Genomic DNA, 25039 nt, shown 5'->3' with positions numbered 1-25039 from the left:
CACGCCGGGATCACGCCCTGAGCCGAAGGCAGACGCTTTAACGACTGCGCCACCCAGGCGCCCCCACCCTGACTACTATTACTCAGAAGAACTTCTGTTGGGATAAGTCACACCAGGTATGTGTCACAGCCTTTTTTTTTTTTTTTAAAGATTATATTCATTAGAGAGTGAGAAAGATAGATCACCGATCACAAGCAGGGGGGAAGGGTAGAGGGAGAAGCAGACTCCCTGCCGAGCAGGGAGCCCCATGTGGGGCTCGATCCCAGGACCCTGGGATCATAACCTGAGCCGAAGGCAGAAGCTTAACCGACTGAGCCACCCAGACGCCCTGTGGCACAGCTTTGAGAGGTAAACTAGGGTTGACTCACAAAGTCTGGGCAAGCCAGCATAATATTAGGTCAGAATACTCTGGGGGAATTGAATACTCATTCAACTTGAGTCTACACATCCCCGGTGACAGATGATCACAAGACGCAGCCGTTCACAGGCTTTGGATGACCTAACCGAGCAAAACGGGAATGACCTAATGGAAACGAGTCTAAGGTCTGTGAGACTGAAATCTCCATCCCACCTGGTTGTTTGGTCTGTTTGTTGTTCCCAGTTTAAGTCTCCACCCCGGCTGCTTGGTCCTTGAGCACTTCCTCCTCTCCTCATAACCCCCAGAAAAGGAGGCAGCAACTCCCTGGGTCACTAGAAGCATGCACATGGAACAGGTAAGAGTTCTATTTAGCTGGTTAAAAGACAAATGCTTGTTAAAAAAAAAGAGAGAGAGAGAGAAGAGAAAAAGAAAAAGTAGGCATTCTAAAATCCACAAAAATATAAAGTAACCCAAATTTTTTCACATCCACATATCTGGGATCATTTTTGTAAATTAAAAGTTTAAGCTTGTTGGTTTAACTAAAATAGACCTGTCTTTTGGACAATGCCAGGGGAGGACTGGTGAACAGACTTTACTGTAATGCCAATGGCCCCTGGTGTTTGTAGATATATTTACCAGATGGACTGAGGCCTTTCCCTGAAGGACAGAAAGAAGTAACAAAGTAACAAGGGCCTTAGTAAAGGAGAAAATTCCTCAATTTCAGTTGCCAAGGTCAATCCAGAATGACAATGGGCCAACTTTTATAACCAAAATCACTTCTGAGGTATCAAGTAGAGGTTACACTCTGCCTGGAGACTCAGTCTTCTGGGAAGACAGAATGGGCGAGTAGAATTCTAAAACAGACTCTGGCAAAGTTGTGCCAGTAAACAGGAATATTGGTTACAGTTACTACCAACAGCTCTCACCGGGGTGAGAGCCACCCCCACGGGGAAACTAAAATCTTGGCCCATCTGGGATGACTTATGGGGGGGCTTTCCAAAATGCTGACTCCTCACCTCCAGACCCACAGGTTTCTCAGGCCATTAAGCATGTAATTAATCCCCCGACAGGTGACAGATATACTCAATAAATACGGAAATTTTTCCTCCCTCCACCCACTGAAATTAAGCTTCACCCAAATGAAACTGGGAACTGATGTACCTCCAAACTTGGAAAAATGGGTCACCACAGGATCAACTCTACCCTCTTCGGACAGGGCCCCACCCAGTACTACTAACCACAAGCTCTTCCTTCAAATGAGAGGGAGTCCTACCTTGAATCTAGAGGAAAATAGGCATCTGTTTTCTAGTAAAATAGGCCCAGTGGCAGATGTTACTAGAACCAGGTAACAACAAACATTCCTGTGACCTGAAACCTCCAGTGGAGAAACTCACAAGGTTAGTTTCAGTGCATAAGGGCTCTCAAATTTAAACCATAATAATCTCTATCTGTCTGATACTACTACTGCTGTTCTGGTTTCTTCAGCCTTATTGTCTGCTGCCAGGCCTCTTTCACAGATTAAATCATTCTCTCTGTGACTGTTGAGTAATAAATACCACAGCTTATTGTTAATACATGGCAAAACAGATGTCCTAGACCCCTCTGACTTGGTCTGATTTTACAATGAACACTTTTTTTTTAAGATTTTATTTATGTATTTGAGAGAGAACAAGCAAGCAGGGGTGGGGGAGGAGGAACAGACAAAGGAGGGAGAGAATCTCGAGCAGAATGCACTGAGCACAGAGCTTGATCTCTTACCTGAAAACAGTGGATTTATACAAATTATAAGCTATATGTAGCATCCGTGTCCTGTAATGTCTAGTGTGTTTTACTTGTTTCTTGGAGGGGTTTTTTTTTTTAAAGACTTATTTATTTTAGAGAGGGAAAGGGAGGAAGAGAGAGTGGGAGGGGCTCCCCCACTGGGAAAGAATCTCAAGCAGACTCCCCAGTGAGCGTGGGAGCCAGATGCTGGGCTCAGTCCCATGACCCTGAGATCATGACCTGAGCCAAAATCAAGAGCTGGGCACTTAACCAACTAAGCCACCCAGGCGCCCCACAATGAACACCTTCTTAATTTTACTTCTTGCCACTATTATCCTCAAGACGCTAAAAGCTATAAACACAGTGCGCCATCCCTGGGGGATAAATTCCCTAGTAAATGTCAGTAGACTGTAACAAAAAGAAACTAACAAAACACTGCTCTTATTGCCTTTTAGACCTTGCATACTTAACTGCTTGGTACAATTTGTGTCCAAGCACAGAGGCTATAAAATTACAAATGGTACTAACACGAGGATATGAGCCGCTTGGGGTTAAACCTGGAGACCCACAAGCATATCTAAAACTAGCTGAGGAAAAATCCTGCTCCTCAACCAATCCTTATGATATGCCCAAATCTAGCAGGAAAGTAGCTCCAAAAGATGGACCTTTTCCTTGTGCCCCTCAAGAATGAGGGGAATGAAACCCGAGGAGGGATTTGTCACCAGCTAGACCCCAAGACCAGACCTTTACTGCTCACCTGCATGTACCCTGCAAGCTTTGTCCCACATTTTCCTTAAGCTCTTCTTTCCAGCTTCTCTTTCAACTCAGGCAAAAGACCTGATGGGCATAGCCCCCCATAATGGAAACTTCCTCAAGCAATAAGGACTGCTCTGACAAAGAGTTCCAGTGGCCCAGACCAGTTTGAGCTTAACCTCCAAATCACACCTGCAGATGGACCATGAAGTGACCGAGTTACCTTTACCTCATAATAATACTGAATCTCCACTCATTTACATAACACACAAAGTATACAGACTGGGTTTCTTAAGGCATGTGCACGACCTAATGCCCACCTCTACAAAAAATGACAAGGCTCCCTTTTCTAAATATTCATCCTAATCCTAAATAAAAGGAACCCACTCACCCTTGCTTGGGGAGTCAAGGCTTTGGAAGTTATTCCCAACGATCTCCTTATTTGCTGCAAATAATATTTCCTTTGTGTCACAACTTTACCTGGTGTGCTTTCTATCTGTGACTCACCAAGGAGTGAACTCATGTTCGTTCGGTTATATTAAGAAAAACTGGTTGTAGCTTAGGTGTGTTTCCTGCTGTATCCGTAAGATAATTTTTTTTTAAAGATTTATTCATTTGAGAGAGAGAGAGACAGAGACAGAGAGAACACAGGCAGGGGGGAGGGGCTGAGGCAGAGGGAGAAGCAGACTCCCTGCTGAGCTGGGAGCCCTCGGTGGGGCTCTATCCCAGGACCTGGAGATCATGACCTGAGCTGAAGGCAGATGCTTAATCATCTGAGCCACCCAGGCGTCCCCAAAAGATAATTTTTAACACACTAATGTACTCTAACATATTTTCTAGCTCTGAGGTAAGAGGATGGCATATGAACCACAAAACCATTATAAATACTGTGCGTTTGCCTAAGATAACTTGTCCAATGAAGGCATCAACACAAGCATACACATTATTGAGAACTGCATTTGTATCATACAGTGTAAGTTGTGTCTACTTCTTAGGTGGAATGTTTTAGTGGGTTACAAACGTACTTATCAAATTCTAATGTGAGTTAGAATTTCACAACAGTGCATTATAGGTCTTGTAAAAATGCAGATTCTGTTCCAGACTTCTGGAGTGGGATCGGAGTCTGCACTTCTGGTGGAGGCAGCGGCCTATGGGCCAAGGGATACATTTTTTTTTTTTTTTTTAAATAACAAACAGGTAGAACTCTAAGAATTCCTGGAGGACTTGAAACTGAAGGCATTTTAAAGCAATTACAGGTTCTACTATAATAGCAAGAACGGCACAATACTTTTTGAGCATTTACTGGTTACTAGATAGCATTCTAATGACTTTTCACAAATTAATGCACAAGTAATAATAATCTAACAGAACATACTCTTCTTTTTATGAGAATATTTTGACAAACATCCAGTACATGGAAGGTATTAGTTTTTAATCTGGGTTGTCTGACCTACAGTCGATCTAAAATGACACCCAGGACAATATCCAGAGACAAGCCTGCTGCCATCTGAGAAGAGAGATGAAAACAAGAAGGCATTGACACAAAACTGATCTACCTTTTACATTTTATGCACAAATCCACACATGTAAAAAGCAATTACATACACATTAAAAGTGACAGTATAAAACTGTCATAGTAACTGAAGAAACCTTTTCAATGCTATAAAATTTATAAATCCATGTGTGATGATGCTTCTGTCTTTTAATCACACTATAAAGACAAACACACAGAATGCTATAAAGAAAACAGCTATACACTATATGTACGTTAACAAACTAGAATTTAAATAAAAATTTGGGGATAAAAAGAAAACCGCTAACATTTCTGAGTCTAGTATTTCACTAAACATTTTCCTCCAATCATCACTTATGCTAGGTTAGGTTTTAGAATTTTAAGACACTCGAACATGTTAATTACGTGATTTTCTTTTTCTAAAAACACAAAGAGAGTATGTCTGAGACATGGATGTGGAGTAAAAGAGAAACTTGCAGGACAACGGCCTGAATTATTTACAAACACCACTCCCAGAGTCAGTATCTCCAGGGCTCAAGAGAGAGAGCCTTCATTTTCCAATGAAAACTACAAGCAAAGAGAAACTCCGAAGAAAGGAATTTCCAGTTTGAATGTGATGGCTTCTGAACATCTCTCAGTAAATCCATCTAATCGTTATGAAAGACTGAGAGACATATTTACATTATACAGGAGGAATCTGGCAGAGAGCACCAAGCCAAGTAAAAGACGTTAACATCAGCTGCAATGAAGCAAATCGGTATCAGTGCCTGCAACACACGGAAGGACATATTATCACTGCCCCCGAAAGTAAATCAGAATTATGAATCTAATTATGAGAAAACAGTGGATTTATACAAATCACAAGCCACATGTAGCGCCCATGTCCTGTAATGTCCAGTGTATTTTTGGGGTTTTTTTTTTTTTTTTAAAGATTTAAGAGAGCGGGAGGGGAAGTGCGAGCGGGGGGGAGGGGCAGAGGGAAAGAATCTCAAGCAGACTCCCCACTGAGCGTGGGAGATAGACGTTGGGCTCAGTCCCACGACCCTGCGATCACGACCTGAGCTGAAATCAAAAGTCGGTCACTTAACCGGCTGAGCCACCCACGCGCCCTTCTAGTGTAGTTTAAATAGAACATCTTTCTTCCACATTCTGAACAGCAAGGCTGTTTCTTTTCCAGAACTTTCTGAGTTATTTGGGACGCATACCCATCCTGCTTCTCTGTGCCTTTTCTTAATCCTGGTGTACGCACAGCCATTAAAGTACCCAGATGGGACCTAGGCGTGAGATGTTCCCCTTGACTGATATCCCAGGACTCGACCACGGCCACAACAGAAATCTTTCATTCACTGCTTTCCCCTGTGGCTCTGTCACAGAGGGCACATTCTTGATAGATGCAAGACATTAATTCACACTGACGACTGTGCGTGTTCTACTGGGAGCCAGGTCGGAGGGAAGGGAAAGAGGGCTCTGGAATATGGCAAAGTATCCTAAAGAGCTAAATTTCAGTATCCTTTAAAAAAAATTATTTTATTTTAGAGAGAGGGAGAGAGAGTGCGTGCATGCGCCCCTGAGCAGGGGGGAAAGGGGTGAGAGGGGGAAAGGGAGGAGAGACGCAGACTCCCCAGCCAGTGGGGAGCCCCACGCGGGGCTCAGTCTCACCACCCCAAGATCACGACCTGAGCCAACAATCAAGAGTCCCACGTCTTATGGACCGAGCCACCCACGCACCCCTCAATATCCTTTTTTTAAAAGGTTTTTTAAAATAGGTGAAAACGCTCCTAGGATAGGAACGTCAGAACTAGAGGAATCGACATTTGCAACTTCTAATTGCTTTGGAATTCCAGGAGGGAAGGATGACAGGGCCTCTGACCTGGGACGCAAGGCTTACCTGAGAACGGGCCATTTCTTCTCCTTTCACCTCGTTCTCGGGATTTCTTGCCCGGGGCAGATTCGTGGAGAAATCACAGCCGCATCCGGAGAAAATGCCCTGAGAGCCACCAGCAGAGGCTCGTCACACGTAAACCGGTCGCCTGCAGGCAGGACCGCGAAATGCAGAAAAGGCCCAACTTCCTCGTCCTTTGTGTCAGGAGCCAGGCAGCAACCATGAGCTCCTACGCGGAGCCCGATCCCTGAGCTTCCCCGGCTCTGCTCTGGTGAGGGTCGGCGGTCAGCCGGGTTCTCACCGGATCCCTGGACCAGAGCGAGGGGACCGCCGCGGGCACCGACGAGCGAAGCCAGAGGCCCCTCCGGGCAGCAGCGCCCGAGAAGCCAGATCCAACCAGCCGGGCCCAAGATGGCGGGCGCCACGACCGGAAGCGCCTGACCAAATAAGGAAGAAAAGGCGCGGAAACCCTGCTCTCGAGAAATTCCCACCCCGAGCAGTAAATAGTCCACCCGCTGGGTAACAACTGTCAGTCACGCAGAGAAAGCCGAAGCCGCGGGCTCCCGGCTCTCTCTCGGGATCTCCTGCTCGCGCATCTCGAGAGTGTACTTCGTGTCAGTAAACTTTCCTGTTGGCGGCACTCATTTGCTGTGCTCTGTATGCCCCTGAATTGTTTCCTGTGACAAGAGGAGGACACTTCAGCAGCATGTTTGGGATGGGCCAGGGTCTCCCCAGGCCACCCAGCAACACTCTCAAGGGGCCTCACGTCCCACAGACGCCCACGGGTTCTACAGCATAGGAACCGCGTGCTGCGTAGACCTGACCCTCCCAGACTCATGGAGCAGAGACCCTGTTACCTCTCCTTGAGCCAAAGCCTGACTCAACTCTCATAAAATAACGGGAAGCCCTGGTGCTTACCCCTGGCCTCACTGAGAATCACCTGGAGCCCTTCATTAACACAACACTGCTGTTTTGGCCCAAACCAATGGACAGAATCTGAGGGGGAGCCGCCAGATAGGATCCTTTTTGAAACTCCACACGCGATCATATTGGGAAGCATTGGAAAGCAAACCAGGCACCTTCATCTGCTGTATCTATAAAATAACCAGTCTAAAATAATCCTGATGCCAAAAAGACGTATTTTGGGGTGACAAAATGCTCCCCTTGATGTGGAAGCAAAAGCAAGAGAAAAAATTCAATATCTTTATTTCCTACAGCCCATTGACAAGTCCTTAAAGCAGGTAGAGTGAAGCTCAGCTGCCTTGATGTTAATACTTTGCAAAGGGCTAAAGACAATCTTAGCCCAACCCCCAGGATCCTGTAAGTCTACTTTAACATATAAAAATTATTTTGGAAACTTCCGTTATCTCTACCCCCCAAGATATACGTTGGCAATCATCCTCTAAGCATATGGCCCACTGATACACATCTTAAGGGTCTCATGACTAAGGTCTTATTAGACAGTAATAAATGACCTTTACCTAACCCCTCAAGGTCCTGGAAATCTTGCTTCCAAAATTCCCTAGAGACTTACATTATCCTTCACCCCCCTCTCCACTTGAAAGTGTATAATCTGCCTTTCCTCGTGACCTCAGTGCAGCTCTTTCGGCCCAGGGGTCCTGTCTCATTAATAAAAATGGTGAGTAATAAAACCACGTTTTTGCACCAAAGATGACTCAATTCTTTCTTGGCCGTGGGCTCTGAGCCCCAACATATTTCCTACATCACCCTTTCGTAGGTAAATGCTTATTTTCATGAGTAACTGCCAGTTTTCTAAAGTGAATCCACTTTTTACACTCCTATCAGCAATGTATGAGAATTCTAATTGCTCAGCATTTCCACTGAAATTTGATATTGTCCTTTTTTTTTTTCTGTGTTAGCCATTCTAGATAATAGTAAGTGGTTTCTCACTATAAAATATGAAGTGGTCTTACTACAGTTGTCCTACGGATTGGGATGAATGTGTAGAGAGGAAAACTCTTTTCTTCCTTCTAGATTCTTTGGCTGGTCTAATAATTAAACTGACATAAAACAGATTATTCACGGGAGAAAAACATATTTAATTTATTCATTATAAGAACCCCAAAGATACTAGACTCCAAGATAAGCAAAGGATGCTGATATGCCATTCTGACCTAAGGAGAAGGGGGCAGAATTCAGAATTTAGAATTTCAAAAAGGGGGAAGTATAGTCACAGGAAAAAGGAAATAGCAAATGTTGGTAAATGTTTTCCACAACAGGCAGGTGACTCTTTCTCATAAAAAAACATTATCTCTAGTATTAGCTCTCTTCTTGATTGAGGTCCCCTATCTAATTTCTTTGGCAGTTAAATAAGAGGCAAAATAACATTGCCTGATTCTGCTGGGTCTTAACCGCCTTCAACTCAAAACAATCCACATGCAAAGTGATTTATTTTGACCTCACATATTCTCTCCTGAATGAATAAAGAAAAGTGGCTTAGTTGGTTAAGCATTCGACTCTTGATCACAGTGTTGTGAGTTCAAGCCCTGCACTGGATTCCATACTGGGCATGGAGCCTACTAAGAAAAAAGAAAGGAGGGGCGCCTGGGTGGCACAGCGGTTAATCGTCTGCCTTCGGCTCAGGGCGTGATCCCGGCATTACGGGATCGAGTCCCACATCAGGCTCCTCCGCTATGAGCCTGCTTCTTCCTCTCCCACTCCCCCTGCTTGTGTTCCCTCTCTCGCTGGCTGTCTCTCTCTCTGTCGAATAAATAAAATCTTTAAAAAAAAAAAAAAAAAAAAAAAAAGAAAGGAAAGGAAAGAAAAGAAAAAAGAAAAAGATAATGTGTGTGTGTGCGTGTGTGTGTGCATGTCTATTTCAGCCTCAAAAGTGAGGAACTATTTCCATTTGCAACAGGATGTACTCAGAGGACATTTTGCCAAGTTAAATAAGCCAAACACAGGAAAAAAACACAAGTCTGTATATAATCACATATAATCCACATATATGTGGAATCCATAAAAAGTTAAAATCATAAATGTGAAGATTAGCATGTCTGTTGTCAGGGGCTGAGGATGAGGGAAATGTTGAGATGCTAGTCAAATGGTAAAAGATTCACTTAGGCAGGATAAATAATTACCGAAGGTCTGTCAGCTAGCCCTCTTGCTCAACTGCAGACCCCAACAGTTAAAACCAGAAATACATAAGACCGCTTAACTCATGCTGTGAAACCCATTATTCTTACTTTTTATCACACTTTTTTTTTTAGGCGTTGATGAAGATGTTTTGAAATGACCAGAACGTTCCAATCGCCAGACCAGAAAAGCCCTGATAGCAACAGAACGCCTGCAAGACCTTAACCCCTTCTCTGCTCCTTCTCTGCTCATGATCTTGCACTGAACACATACCAACCCCCACGCATGATCATGTGCTCCCTGCCTGCTCTCTTGCTTGTGCCCCCCTGAACCTCTCCCTATAAAACACTAGGTGTCCAGCCCATTGGTAGAGAGGTCAGTTATGAAGGCTTGGCCCTACCTCCTCTCCCCAAAATACATTTTTCCCTTTCGCTTTTCCAATCTCTTATCTCTTGAGTTCTTGGCTTCTCTTGTGATGGGTTTATAGGAGTTTTTTCAGCAACAGTGTGGGCAAACCCAGCCAGGAGCTATCCTTTCATTTTGTCCTGCCCCCTTGGGATTCATTCCCTTGGACAGAGCTCTTGGCCAAGGCAGTGTACCAGGGCTCACCTGTTCATTTCCTGAGTTAGGAGCGATGCTAAATAGGTCAGTTCCAGGTCTAATACGCATCACTCTGGCTATAATTAATAGTAGTGTATTATGTACTTGAGATTTGCTAGGAGAGAGCTTGTTAAATGTTCTCACCGCACACGCAGATCTTAGCTATGTGAGGTGAGGTATGTGTTCGTTAGCTCGATTGTGGTAGTCATTTCACAATGTATATTTGTATTTATTTTTTAAAACTTGAGCAACTGGGTGCCTGGGTGGCTCAGTCAGTTAAGCATCTGCCTTCAGCTCAGGTCTTGATCCCAGGGTCCTGGGACAGAATCCTGCGTCTGCTCGGAGAGGAGTCTGCTTCTCCCTCTGCTGCTCCCCGCCCCTACGCTTTCTCTCTCTCTGTCAAATAAATAAAATCTTTAAAAACAAAAAACAAAAAACTTGAGCAACTACAGGATGTTCAGAAGTAGGAAACAGGGTGCTGAATCGGTTGGCTCTTAAAGCACAGAACCTGATAAGACAATTTGGAAACCAAACATACAGTTCTTTGCTCCCATATATCAGCTTTTGGGTTGCAGCAAATAAAAAGATCACTGGGAAGAACTTCCAAAGCCATGACTCCCTGAGCAGGGATGAGTGGGTTCCTTTAATTTAGGGTTAGGATGAATATTCAGAATGAGGAGTTCTGTCATCCCAGGTAGAGGCAGGCATGGGGTGGCACAGGTGACCGTGTCTACGGGCATCCTATGTTATGTTAATGAGCAGGTGACCGCGTCTACAGGCATCCTATGTTATGTTAATGAGTCTCGTGCTCCTCCCACGACGGAGGCTCTAACATTATCAGGAGGCAGAGGTAACTGTCAGACTAGGGGAAGGGTTGTGGAGCGAGCTCTCAGCGCGGGTGCAAATGGAATGAGGCTCTGGGTTCCTTATCTCAGGAAAGGAATGCAGGGCCTGCTTGCTTTTGAAACAGCGCTGGAAATTTGTGCCACTGATTAATCGTCTCTGATAAGGTTAGGCCAGACTGTTAGTTTTCTCATTCCCTTTGTTCCCTTAAATTCCTGAACTACTGAGGTTTTTGCATTGCTCTGTGGTTCTGACACATTCCAGGAAGCTCTGCCGGAAGTGTGCGAGGACAAGCAGAGCCCATAAGGCATAGATCACAGGAAATAGCTGGGGACTTAAAACAACTTCTCTTTCTTTGGCTGGGGACCCCTAACTCTCTCTGCTTACAATGTGGGAGGAGCGACAAACCAAACTCTCATCTGCTCTCCTCTGTTCAATGAGGGGAGAGACGAGGGTGGGGCCAAGCCTGGGCAAAGCTTCAAAGGAGCAGGGATCTGGGGGGGGGGGGTGCTGTGGAGGGAGAGCTCTCTAAGGCTTCTGATCTCCCTGCCTATGCACTATTACCAGTTTTGTCTTCCCGAGTTTGGGTAAGGGACAAGGGCAGGCTGCCCTAAAATGTCCCACTTTGCCATCTTGGCGACGAGGAAGGGACATTCAGGGGAACAGCAATACCCCCAAATTGAGTCCGTGCAGCATTTTGACTTTCAGGACCTGCTAAGTTCCTCGTCTGGGAAACAGAGTTGCTGTAACAGCGATGTCATTTCTGCCTGTGCTTTTCTGTGTAACTGGTCTGTTCCCCCAGGCAAGAAGGAAAACTGGAAGAACGGCCCGGGAACCTGTTCTTTCTTCCCACTGAATTACTTCTCTCTGCCTGGCTGTAGCGTCTGCTTGTCTGGGAATCCCCAGGCAGAGCAGTCAGCCCTGCAAGCACGCACCAAGGCTCACTCAGCTGTTCACCAGCCTAGAACTCGGACTCCTGGAGCTTGCTCCCCATTCCCTTGCTGCTGCTCTAACTGGCTCTGGGGCTTCGCTTTCACTGTAATAAGTGCACGCTTTCTTTATCCCGACCTCTGGACCATTTCAAGCCTGGTAGTTGGGAGGAAACTCACTGAGGGAAAGTGTCTGAGGTTTTTCCTTGATGCCCGCAGTCTCCCAGGGAAATCCCCCCATGATAACTGATTTCTGGATCACCAGCGGATACACACGTAAGGATAGATCATTGAGGGCTCCAAGTCCCCACGGCAGTTCTAGACTGCTGCTGGAAGAAACCGAGACACCCAAGAGGGGAAGATCAGTCCATTGGTGACTCTCTGGGGAGTTCTCCCCACCTGATCCATCACCTTTCTCCCTGAAATAGAGTCTGGGCTCCAAACTCTCTCTCCTTCTTTGCTTTCTGTTCACTGCCAGGTGGATGTCTCCTTATCAGCAATTTTGGGATGCTGGCATTGTGTTGAGGATTGGTGGTCAATCATGGTTATTAAGGACAGAAGCTCTAGAATAAAGACAGGTCCTGCTGCCCCAGTTGTACCTGATTTTCAGCTTATGGGGGAGGAGACATGCATAAAATTTATGTGACCACACATAAAATTCCTTCCAAAGATTCTTTCAACATAAACCTACAACTTTCTTTTTTACATTCAGATTTTGTCCTATTTTTTGTCCTCTGTAAAGAACCAGTCTTATTTGGGGACAAAACTATTTTCTTTTCTCTCAATGAATATGTATTTTTATTCCTCATCATTTTTCTTTTTTCTTTTTTTTTTTTTTAAGATTTTATTTATTTATTTGACAGAGAGAGGCAGTGAGAGAGGGAACACCAGCAGCGGGAGTGGGAGAGGAAGAAGCAGGCCTCCCGCTGAGCAGGGAGCCTGACGCGGGGCTCAATCCCAGAACACTGGGATCATGACCAGAGCCAAAGGCAGACGCCCAACGACTGAGCCACGCAAGTGCCCGTCCTCATCATTTTTCTTACCAAAAACTCAGCTCGTAACTTTCCTTGCCTACCGAGTTATTTCCCTTATTATTTCGAATAGTCTTAATTACATTTATTAGAACTCTTAATGCTTAGAAACCTTATTTCTAGTGTAAATTAAGTAGGAAGCAATGGTGAAATGTCTGTTAAAACAGAATTCTTTAGATTGCCAATTTATGGATATAATTCAAAATTTTTAGAAACATGTATATATATTTTCATAGTACAATCTTTTAATAAAGCAAAATACATGTTTATTAACAGACCCATATTTATCTTTAGTTTCTTTATGATAAGATAAAAATAGATAAACTATGTTCAGTACTTAATGTTTTAATATTTTATCTTATTCTGAAATGATCTGGACTATCCATGAACTGAACTTTACTCATCGTTGAACTTAGCAAAACTTTAAAATTTTAGGTTACCAAAGATTTAGAAGCTATTAAAAGTTTACCTACAAACCTTTTTATTTTACTTACATCTATTTAATTTTTCAATTTTAGTTTTAATTTTTAAATTTTTATTATATTTTTTACATCTATTTAATTTTTTTTAAAGTAAGCTTTATACCCAACATGGGCCTTGAACTCTCAACCCCAAGATCAAGAGTTGCTTTCTCCACTGACTGAGCCAACCAGGTGCCCCTCCATCTATTTAATTTACTTGGTGTTAAAAATTATGCTTAGATTACCCACTAAAACTTTGAGGCATTAGACATAGCCTAACATTATTCTAATTTTTTTTTTTTTGGATAAATTTTGCAACAGAAATACCATGAACTTATTTGACTTTCAATAAACACAAATAGAATTAAAAAAAAACTTATAGTTAATGCTGGTAACTCTAAAGACATGTCTAATTTATTTATGTATTTTTTAAAAGATTTATTTATTTATTTATTTATTTATTTATTTAAGAGAAACAGAGACAGTGCACTCAAATGCTCACAGGCAGGCACACAGGGGCAGGGGTGGGGGGAGAGGCAGGCGAAGAGGGAGAGGAAGGGAAGAAGACTCCTCCCCCTCCCCAACCAGCGTGGAGCCCGCAATAGGGCTCCATCTCATGACCCTGAGATCATGATCTGAACCTAAGTTAAAAGTCAGATTCTTAACAGACTGAGCCACCCAGGCACCCCAAGACATGTCTATTTTAGTTCAACCAGCAACCTTAAATTAGCTTTAATACAGAATATTTTCCCAGATCACATGAACTTGAGAAACATTTGGGTTAGTTCCTATCTTTCTGACTTTTAGAATATCCAATCCTACAAGAACTTGCCTTCAAACCAACTAAGTAGAGCTCCTTCACATATTAATTTTAGCAATACCACTTGGAGGTAGAGAAAATATCTTACATTTACAGCATATATGGACACACACACAAAGAAGACAAGATGTAAACAAAATCTCAATTTTGTTTTCCTATTTGTGGAGAGGACATTATAGGCCCAATTTTTAAATACTTCCCTGTATTCATTCATTCATTCATTCATTCATTCATTCATTCATTTTTATGAAGAGCTTCTCCCTAAAGTTCTCATGTCAAAGATTGGTTCTGAGGTCCTAGAGAAGATGGGGTAGAAAATTTATAACAAGGGCAGAGAAAGAGTATCTAATTTCTCCAAGGTGGATATTTGGAGCATATCTGCCTGTTATCAGAGATGCTAAAGTCTGGGCATAAAAGTTCTTTCAGCAGTTTGTATTTTGAAAGGGCTTTTCCCCCCTTTTCCTTTTTCTTTTTTTTTTTTTTTCACACTTTTCTTCAGTCTCAGGAGATTGTGGGCTCTGTTTACATTTCAAAGACATGATAAGATTTATAATTTCATGCATATATTAATATAGCCAATATAAAGGACATATATATTTAAAGAATCCATCATGTGGTCACTTCCTGGCAGGCTCAAGAACCTTAAGATATTTTGGGGACCTCAACAAGAGAAGTAGGTGAGTCTGATGGCAGGTATGTGGCTTGGCTTCTTAGCCTCAAAGTCAGTTAAATGTTAAATCTGAAATTTCTTTTTTTTTTTTAATCTGAAATTTCTTACAAAGAGTTCCAGCAAAGTAGATCTAAAAGAGCCTATATAGCCAATCACTGTTCTTGTTGCCCTTACATAAATAATTAGGCCAAGTTTGTCAAAACAGGTTTATTTTACAAGAAAATTAGTCATAATTTGACTATCTTTGGTAAAAATGAGGATAATATCAGAGAGAAAAATTATATTTTAGCAATACACCTTTATGGATGTTAGATTCCAGTTCTCATTAAGTATTTTTATTTTTTTTTTAGTTTTTCTTTAGATTTATTTATTTATGTGTGTGTGTGAGAGAGAGAGAGAGAATGTGCGTGAATAGTGGGAGGAGCAGAGGCAGAGGGAAATAGAATCCCCAAGCAGACTCCCTCCTGAACTCGGAGCCCATGAGGAGCTCGATCCCACAACCCTAAGATCATGACCTGTGTCAAAATGAAGAGTTGGCTGCTTAACTGACTGAGCCACCCAGGCGCCCCTTGGATGAGCTATTTCTAAATGTTTGTTGTTTGCCATAAAACTGGACTGGATCCTGAATTCTTTGATTTCCTGGAGTATCTGGCTATGACTCTTCACACTAAGGTTCCCAATTTTCTCCAGTCTCTTGACTTGAAGTCACTGAGAACTTAAACTGCCCTTCTTTCCTGCAAACTAAAGCTAGAAGAGTCCAGGTCTACTCGGAGAAATTGCCACAATGGCCCATGTTTACGGTGGGCCACTTCTTGGCTGTTGCCCTCTGCGCCACTCAGAAAACACAGAGACGCTCCAACTGCAGACCAGGAAAATGTCTCCCATCGCCACTACCTGTGCTCACTCCATCTGAAGAGACTTCAAGCCCAACATCTACACATCTTCCCACGGGCAGCACTCAGGACCCAGACACCAGGTTTATAATTTCTTTCAACCATTTACCTGTGTTTTAATCATGCAATTTCTTTGATAAACTCAGAAGTCCCACTAGTGAGAAAAGCTGTTTTACGAAATAAGATGACTTCAGATATGCTGATGACATCACAAGGAGGGACTTGTGTCGGTATATACACGGGATGTTCAGCCTTCATCCCAGGGGAGTGATCGTGTAGAGAACCGAGTATCACCCTTGGATGGCCCGACACCCAGGCTTAAAGAAATACTAGCTATGTGGTTTACTTCTAGAAATTCTTGGCTTAAATTGACTCTAACGTTTGTAGCTATGACATCAGCCATTTTACTTGTTCACCATACAAATTGTTACCTTTTTGTTGTGTATAGTGACCTATTTAGACTCACTCTAAACTAATGGTACAATGTCTAGATGCTATAAATAATATACGCACTTCTGTACAAAGGGTGACGGTTTATATATAAGCATATTGAAACTGCTCTGGGCACAGAGGCACACTGAATTCCAGCTGACGTCACAGGGTCAAATCAGGAATGGTTCCTGATTTTCATACGTTCCCCATGGAATTAGGTCGATGTTGCAAGAATTATTAAACTCAACAGCCTCTTCTCCTGGATTCCTCAAGGGGTACAGTATATGTTAAAACTGATTTTTCCATTTGGATTGACACTTTTGTCAATTATCTTCCTAATTTACCTTGGTACAAAGTAGAGAGTAAGATGCTGTTCTAAGACTGTATATGAGAGGGGCGCCTGGGTGGCTCAGTCGTTAAGCGTCTGCCTTCGGCTCAGGGCGTGATCCCGGAGTCCTGGGATCGAGCCCCACATCGGGCTCCTCTGCTATGAGCCTGCTTCTTCCTTTCCCACTTCCCCTGCTTGTGTTCCCTCTCTCGCTGGCTGTCTCTCTCTCTGTCAAATAAATAAATAAATAAATAAAATCTAAAAAAAAAAAAAAAATAAGACTATCCATGAGAGTTTCAAAATAATAGCTCTGTGAAGAATGAGGGCTCAAGCTAGTACTAGGGAATACCTTCAATGGGGTACAAGGCAGTTTTATTCCTCAAGTCCTGTGAGGACCATGTAGCTAGAGTGGTCATTGTGAGCCCCTTGTGAGCAGGAAGTAGCTAGGGCAGTCATTACCCTGTCCCCCAAGAGTGACTAATGACTAAAAAAAAAAAAAGGGTATTTGAGGCCACCATCTATCTTTGTCAGTTCAGATAAAAGAATAAACACTAGAGGTTACAATGCCCACCAGGCACAGCTGAACTGACCAAAGAACACATACACATAGGCTCAAGAGAGAGGAATGCAACCCCACTAGCTTACAAATGGTTAATCAGCACTACCTTATGGATATAATCACAAGATGCACCTAATAAAATCTCGAACACAAAGAATAAAGGTCTTTTTCAGACTCCAAGTCTACTGAGATGGAATGGACTCCAGAGTGCCAGGGAAGGCAGCACCAGAAGTTATTACATACCATCTGCTAACATCACCTTATGGACACACACCTTCTCAGGAGACCCCTGCTAACACGACCCCATGGGCCTCCAGTCAATGGCATCCACCTTCTCAGGAGACCCCTGCCCCAAATTTTGCCCTTAAAAACCCTCACTTGCAAGCCACTGGAAGAGATCAGAAGTTTAGCGCCCCCTTGTCCCGGGAGGCATCACACCAACAAAAAGGCAACCTTCCTTCACTGCAAAATCTCAGTTGCAGTTATTGGCTGGCCACCCATCAGGTACACACACCGCCATTTGGTTCAGCTGCACTAATACCTTTCACATTTTTGGCATGTATCCATACCATAAAAAATGATTACGTACACATTGAAAGTGATAGAGTAGAAAGTTGTCATAGTGGACTGAAATTAAGAAATATATATTTTTAAAGATTTTATTTATTTATTTGAGAGAGACAGACAGAGTGAGAGCATGAGCAGAAAGAAGGCAGAAGGAGAAGGACAAGCAGACTCCCTGCTGCTGAGCAGGGTGTTGGAGGCAGGGTTCAATCCCAGGACCCTGAGATCATGACCTGAGCCAAAGTCAGACGCCTAACTGACTGAGCCACACAGGTGTCCCAAAATTAAGAAATATTTTCAATGGCATAAAGCTTGTAAATCTATTTATGGATGATAATGCTTCTGTCATTTAATCACGCTATGAAGATAAACACACACCGTACAAATAAAATAGCCATTACTTCTTAGCATTATATTTCACTGAAATTTTGTTTCAATTATTATTTGTGCTAAATTTTAGAATTTTAAGACAGTTGACTGTTACTCTTAAAAACAAAAATCACCAGTTGTCTTACCAGCAGAAGATGGCTTTATGCGGAAATAAAAGAGACTTGCAATCCAGGACACACAAGGTGAGACAAAACTGTGGGCAAGTCCAAGAAACAAAGGAGAGGTACACTTTTTAAGGAGAAAAGAGTTAAGTTGTGAGGGTGTTGTAAGCTAAAAGTCCATCGGAGTAAACTGGGAGTTTGAAGTGTGGTGCTTTTTCATTAGCTGAGCTGTTTCCCCAGGGGTGCGGGGAATAAGCAAAGAGTCTCTTCCAAAGGCTGAGACAGTAGAGTAGTACACCTGTATGAGGTCAGGTTCATTTCAGGTCAAGTCCATCTCTTCCTGTTGGGTCTGTAATCGACTATACGATCTGCTAAACCTCCTGACTCCATGTCAGTGCAATTTCCTGTTATTAATTTTCACATAAACGTGTTACTAATGTGATTTTTGTTCTCTTTTTCTGAAAACACAAAGAAGTACAAAGAAGAGTATGTCTGTGACGTGAGTGTGGAATAGAATAGAAACTTACAAGATGGAAATGTGATTTAGAACCTCTGCTGACAAAAGCCAGGATCTCCAGTTCACAAAGGTGAGACCTTGCATGTTCTCAGGCAAACTACAAGCACAGAAAAACCCAGAAGAAAGGGGACTTTCCAGATTAAATGTGATGGTTTCTGCACAACTTTCAGCAAACCCTCCAAGATATATGAATGTTAAAGGGGTGTAAGGGCCAAGGGTAGACCACCACAAGTTAGACCACTATGGCAGGAAGGTTATTTTAAGTGAAAAGCAATCAACACCCAGATTAGGTAGATTCAGGAAAAGCTCCTTACCTCTCCTTCAACCGCCTAAATTTCCATGGAAAGGAGAGCCTGTACCAGGAAGAGATATATTAATAGAAATTCCTCCTTACCAAAGACACTTACCTGTAACAAATAGGACAACATTTGTTTTCCAACTATCTCCTCTCACCTTCCTGCTACCCCTCTCCTTAGCTCATATGAACTTCTTGTAGGGGCACCTGGCTGGCTCAGTTGGTTGGGCGTCTGACACTTGATTTCACCTCAGGTCATGATCTCAGGGTTGTAAGATTGAGCCCCGAATCAGACTCTGTGCTCAGAGTGGAGTATGCTTGAGACTCTCTTTCTCCCTCCCCCTCGGCCCCTCCTCCTGCTCTCTCTCTCTGTCTCTCTCAGGTAAATAAATAAATAAATAAATAAATAAATAAATAAAATATCATTTAAAAATTCACGTAGCTTCACTGTCTTTGGAATTTCATACCTGTGTGAGTTTGCCTTATGTATAAAACTGAATTTCCTTTTCTCCAGTTGATCTGTCTCATGTCAAATTGATTTCGTCCAGCTAGAGGGACCTTGAAAGGTAGAGGGAACTCTTCCTCCCTGAGAGTGAAAAGGCTTACTTTATAGACGAGGAATCTGGCAGAGAGCAGCAAACCAGATAAACAAACTGAACATCAGCTGCCTCAGGAATGCCAAAGAACACGTTATGCCTGCTATGCTATTATTACCCACAAGAAGGTAAATCACAATATAAATCTAATTATGAGAAGATGGTAGACATAGGCAAATTTCAGGCCACATAAAGCTCCCATGTCCTGTGATCTTTCATGCATCTTAAACAGCAAATTTGTCACATTCTAGAGAATAGGGCTCTTTCTTTTTCACAATTTTCTCAGTTATTCTGGGTTACATATTCATCCTGTTTATTCGTACATTTTTAAAAGTAATCTCTACACCCAACATGGGGCTCAAACTCACAACCCCATGGTCAATAGTTGCATGCTACCTGACTGAGCCAGCCAGGTGCCCCTGTACACTTTCTTAACCCTGGTCTACTTAGAGCATTCAGATGGGACCTAAACATGAAATGCTCTCCTTCACAAATATCTCAGAACCTGACCCCTTCTTCAATAGGCATCATGGATTCCCGTAGATCAGTCACAAAGGGAACATTTTCAATAGTTGCAGGACATTAATTCACAGTAACAATTGTTGGAGCACCTGGGTGGCTCAGTCAGTTAAGCATCAGCCTTCAGCTCAGGTCATGATCCAGGGGTCCTAGGATCGAGCACCACTCTCCAGCCCTCTGCTCAGCGGCAGCCTGTTTCTCCCTCTCCTTGCCACTCCCCCATGCTTGTATTCTCTCTCTCTCTCTGTGTCAAATAAATAATCTTTAAAAATAAATAAATAAATTCTTTTAGGCAGTTAATAGAGAGGCAAAACAACAACAAAGCAAAAATAAACAAACATTCAGAAAACCAACAAAGTAAACATTCCTGCGTCTTCTAGGTCCTAACTGCCTTCAGCTGAAATAAACCACATGTAAAGTGACCTTAATTGGGATCTAGTATTCCACTCCACCTCAAATGTGTAAAGACAATGCGATTACATGCATGCACATGGAAAACATATTTTGGCTTCCAAAAAGAGGGAAATCTGGGGCGCCTGGGTGGCACAGCGGTTAAAGCGTCTGCCTTTGGCTCAGGGCATGATCCCGGCGTTATGGGATCGAGCCCCACGTCAGGCTCCTCTGCTATGGGCCTGCTTCTTCCTCTCCCACTCCCCCTGCTTGTGTTCCCTCTCTCGCTGGCTGTCTCTCTCTCTGTCGAATAAATAAATAAAATCTTTTTTTAAAAAAAAAAAGAGGGAAATCTGTCCATATGCAGCAACGGGGTGAAGCTGGAGGACATTTTATTAAATAAGCCACACACAGAAAAACAAAAACAAAAACAAAATACTATATAAAACCACGTATTTGTGGAATCTAAAAAAAGATAAAACCATAAATGTGAAGATTAGAACGTTTCTTTCCAAGGGCTAAGAGTGGGAAAAAATATTGAGACGTTGGTCAAATGGCAACAAGATTCACTTATGGGAAATGAATAAGTACTGGATTAATATACAGCGTGTTGATTATACTTAATTCTGTATTATTCCCTTGAAACCTGCTAGGATTGACTATGTTAAGTGCTCTCACCACACACACATGCACACACGAAGTTAACCATGTGAGGTGACAAATATTTTCATTAGCTCCATTCTGGTGATCATGTGGCAAAATATACGTATATGTATTTTTCAAAACCTGAGCAAGGCTCAGAATGTTCAGGAAAGGAAAATAGGTGCTAAACGGGTTGGATCTTAAAGCCCAGAATTTAATAAGGAAGAAATTTAGGCACCAAAACATTCAGTTTTTGGGGGGGGTAATCAGAAGGGGGAATGAAACATGAGAGACTATGGACTATGAGAAACAAACTGAGGGCTACAGAGGGGAGGGGGGTGGGGGAATGGGATAGACCGGTGATGGGTAGTAAGGAGGGCACATATTGCATGGTGCACTGGGTGTTATACACAACCAATGAATCATCGAGCCTTACATCGAAAACCGGGGATGTACTGTATGGTGACTAACATAATATAATAAAAAATCATTATTAATAAAAAAAAAACAAAAAACAAAAAACAAAAAACATTCAGTTTTTGCTCCCATATATCTACTTGTGTTTTTCAGAAATGTATGAGCAAATACCAGTGGGATGCCTGAGGAACAGTGAACCAAACTGATCTCCTGTAATCTGTTCAGTGACAGGGGAGCCCAGAATGGGGCCAGAGCTGGACAAAGCTGCAGGAGAGGGGTGCCTGGGTGGCTCAGTTGGTTAAGTGTCTGCCTTCAGCTCTGGTCATGATCCTGGGGTCCTGGCATGGAGCCCCATATAGGACTCCCTGCTTGGTGGGGAGCCTGCTTCTTCCTTTCCCTCAGCCTGCCACTGCCCCTGCTTGTGTTCTCTCTCTCTCTGTCAAATAAATAAGTTAAAAAAAAAAAAAAAAAAAGAGCTGCAGAAGAGGAGGAGTCTGGACAGGGCTGTGGAATGAGAGCCCCAGGCTTCTGATGTCCCTGCCTATGGGGTAATCCCAGTTCTATCTTTGTAATTTTGTGTAGGGAAAAAGGGCAGCGTGCCCCTCTGCCACTTTCACATACTGATTGTTTTGAATTAAAAGTTACTTAAACAATCAATGCAAAAATAACACTCTGACCCCATTTTTTTTCTCCAGAAAGTAGGACATCAGTCTCCCATGTGATAGGTACCCTCTGTACCCAGAGGTAAAGAGATGTTCTTATCACCAGAGATAGGGAACTTAAAGCTTAGAAGTCTGCATGAGCAAACCTTGTTACTTTTCACTAATTTACTTCTCCAGCCCAAATTCTCTTCAGAATTCCTAGAACAAACATAAGTTTGATTTATCCTGCCACTTCCTTACAGCTATCTTTTCTCTTTCTCTAAAAAGTATAAAAACTGCCTTGGTCATTTCTTTGGGTCTCAATTTCATTATGGGTTTTCGTGTGCACATAATTAAACCTTATTTTCTCTCTCCTGTAACCTAAGACAATGTGATTCTTAGACCAGATGGAATAATCTTGAATGGTAAAGGAAAATCATTTCTCCACAACAATATTTTTTTGGTTTATAAAATCAAAAATAACAGGGGCACCTGGGTGGCTCAGTTGGTTAAGTGTCTGACTCTTGATTTGGGCTCAGATCATAATCTCAGGGTCCTGGGATTGAGCCCCACATTGGGCTCCATGCTCAGTGGGAAGTCTGCTTGGAGATTCTCTTTCCTCTCCTTCTGCCCCTCCCATCCCACTTGTGTGTGTGCACACACACTCACTCTTAAATAAATAAATAAATAAATAAATAAATAAATAACTCTATAAAAAAATCATAAATGGCATAATTTGGGGGTTAAACAACTCTTTATGCCTACCACTAAAGAATAGGCAATCTAGGGGCACCTGGGTGGCTCAGTCAGTTAAACGGCTGCCTTCGGCTCAGGTCATGATCCCAGGGTCCTGAGATCAAGCCCCACATCCATCTCCCTGCTCAGTGGGGACCCTGCTTCTCCCACTCCCTCTACTGTTTCCCCCACTGTGCTCTCTGGATCTCTCTCTGTCAAATCAATCAATCAATCAATCAATCAATCAATTTTAGGGAAAAAAAGAAGAGGCAATCTATTAGCATACATCATGAAGTTCATGTGTATCTGGGGTAAGATTAGTCTAAATTTGAGAGTCTTTTCACAATACATTGTTGCACTGCAATGGGCGATGACCTTTGTGTCAGACACTGTGAAACAGTGTGGGTAACAACAGTCATTCCCAATGATGTTCTCACGTGTCCACCTCTGGGACGACATGTTTTTGCTTAGAGTGACCCTATGACGGAGGTCTGGCCAGTGAGATGGGAAGAGTGATGCCTGCTGAGGAAGGACTACTCTAAGTGAAGATGAAGTGACTTCAAATCAAAACTCCATGTACACTCAGATTTGTATCTCCTCCTTCTTGATGCATGGAACAGAGTTTGATTCCTGCTGGAGAATCAATAATTTGGAGAGTTCATGAGAGATTAAGGATGAGCACAATGCCTGCATGTGGATAATACCAGAGACAAGGAATGGAAAATGAGGGTTCCTTATATGGTGTCTGTTTCATTTGATCAGATATGAGTTTCTACATATTGACTATGCATGTGAGACAAAATATACATGGTCTTTTCTATAAGCAGGCATCAGTCTTTTCTCGGTGTAACTCAACACAAACTAAGGCCTATGGAGAGAAATGCATTGTTTATTTCAATTGTATGAACATTAAATGTGAGCATAACTGGCTACCGAAATTCATTGTGTCAGTTTCCACAAGTGACAAATATTCTTCCTACTCCACAAAGACTAAGTAAAAGGACAGAAAGGGCTATGAAAGAAGAGCGTGCTTTAGAAAAACCGCGTGGACTGTTTGAAGCAGAAACGCTCACTGCTACGGACTATTGAAATACTCCTCCAACAAATCCATGCCACAGGCAGAGCCAGAGGACAGGACTACAGTCATCACAGAAAGGAGGAAGGTCCCACCCAGCAGCGTAGCAGTTTCCTGGAAGGTTATCCATCCACAGTGATCTAACCTATGTTAGGGTTATATACCTGGGATACTAGGGCGTTGAGCAACCACAGCACGCACTTTGCTGATCCTGCCTATTACAGTGTCCAGAAGGCTTCTTCATGTCCAACATCTACTCCGCCATGTGATATTTTAAAGCTATGCCCAAATGATTGCATCATTCAATATATCCTCCTATATCCACTGCTACTAATCTAGGCCTGGGCAATCACAGTAATCATTGTCATCCAACAGCATCGTGTCCTCACCAACACACAGGATAAAATCATGAAGATAAAACAAGACTTCCCTGATCCCCAGGAACCCACCACATTTGCCAATTCTTTTTCTCCATTAAATGTATATGTCGGATGACACCACCAAGAGCTCTCTGTGACTTTGGAGTGGCTACAGGGAGCCGCCTCTGGTTCCCTCCCTACATTGGAAAGAGTTCTTCACATTTTCTTTTAATAGGTCTCATCTTTCTCTCTAAGGATGGCACCATCGTCGTGTTTTAATTATTCTGACATCCCACATCCCAGTGCTAAATGGCTGAATTCATACTGTGGCCCACTGGCCTTACATCTCTCTAGTCCAATTAGGAGGTCAGTGAGGTCATTGTCCCCACAACAAAGGCAAAGAAGAATGGTTGTGATGCCTGTGTAGCTGGAAACGAAAATGAGGAAAAATAGAACTGGAGATCTGGAGATAACTAGAAAATAAAACAGTCAGAAGTTGTTTTTCTAAATCCAAGGAGTCGGTGGTACAACCTGAGATAGGTGTCCTCCTCCACATGCGGAAGTCATGTCAATTCTTCATCCTTTCTTTTTTTTTTTTCTTTAGAGATAGACAGAACATGCACAGGTGGTGGGGAGGGGCAAAGGGAGAGAATCCTCAAGCCGACTCCCTCCTGAGCACAGAGTCCAACATGGCACTTGATCTCCCAACCCTGAAATCTTGATCTGAGCCCAAATCCAGAGTTGGAAGTTTAACCACCTGAGCCATCCAGGCGCCCCATCCCCTGTATTTTTTATCTCTTACCTGGGGCCACAGTATCACTCCTATTGGAATATATTTCTCCTACTAATGGGGTATCTTTACACACACA

General features: G+C 42.8%; 2 protein-coding genes across 5 annotated transcripts in view; both read right to left on the bottom strand.

Annotated features, from left to right (window-relative positions):
- LOC113247379 (zinc finger protein 675-like) overlaps window positions 1-6689 on the bottom strand; it is a 50560-nt gene extending 43871 nt beyond the window's left edge. Inside the window, exon 1 of one of the 2 annotated variants that reach the window (XM_044380066.3) lies at window positions 6274-6689. In XM_044380066.3, the coding sequence (XP_044236001.1) occupies window positions 6274-6288 (15 nt within the window). In that variant the 5' untranslated portion in view covers window positions 6289-6689. The remainder of the gene's footprint in view (window positions 1-6273) is intronic. The other variant, XM_057314008.1, reaches the window with a different exon arrangement.
- The window catches only part of LOC113247438 (KRAB domain-containing protein 5-like), a 342457-nt gene that overhangs the window by 141303 nt on the left and 176115 nt on the right, over window positions 1-25039 (bottom strand). The window lies entirely within an intron of this gene.

This window comes from Ursus arctos, unplaced genomic scaffold, assembly GCF_023065955.2.
Source record: "Ursus arctos isolate Adak ecotype North America unplaced genomic scaffold, UrsArc2.0 scaffold_19, whole genome shotgun sequence".
In the NCBI taxonomy this organism is placed as follows: domain Eukaryota; kingdom Metazoa; phylum Chordata; class Mammalia; order Carnivora; family Ursidae; genus Ursus; species Ursus arctos.
The sequence above is the reverse complement of the archived record's forward strand: the minus strand, read 5'-3'. Positions and strand labels throughout refer to the sequence as shown.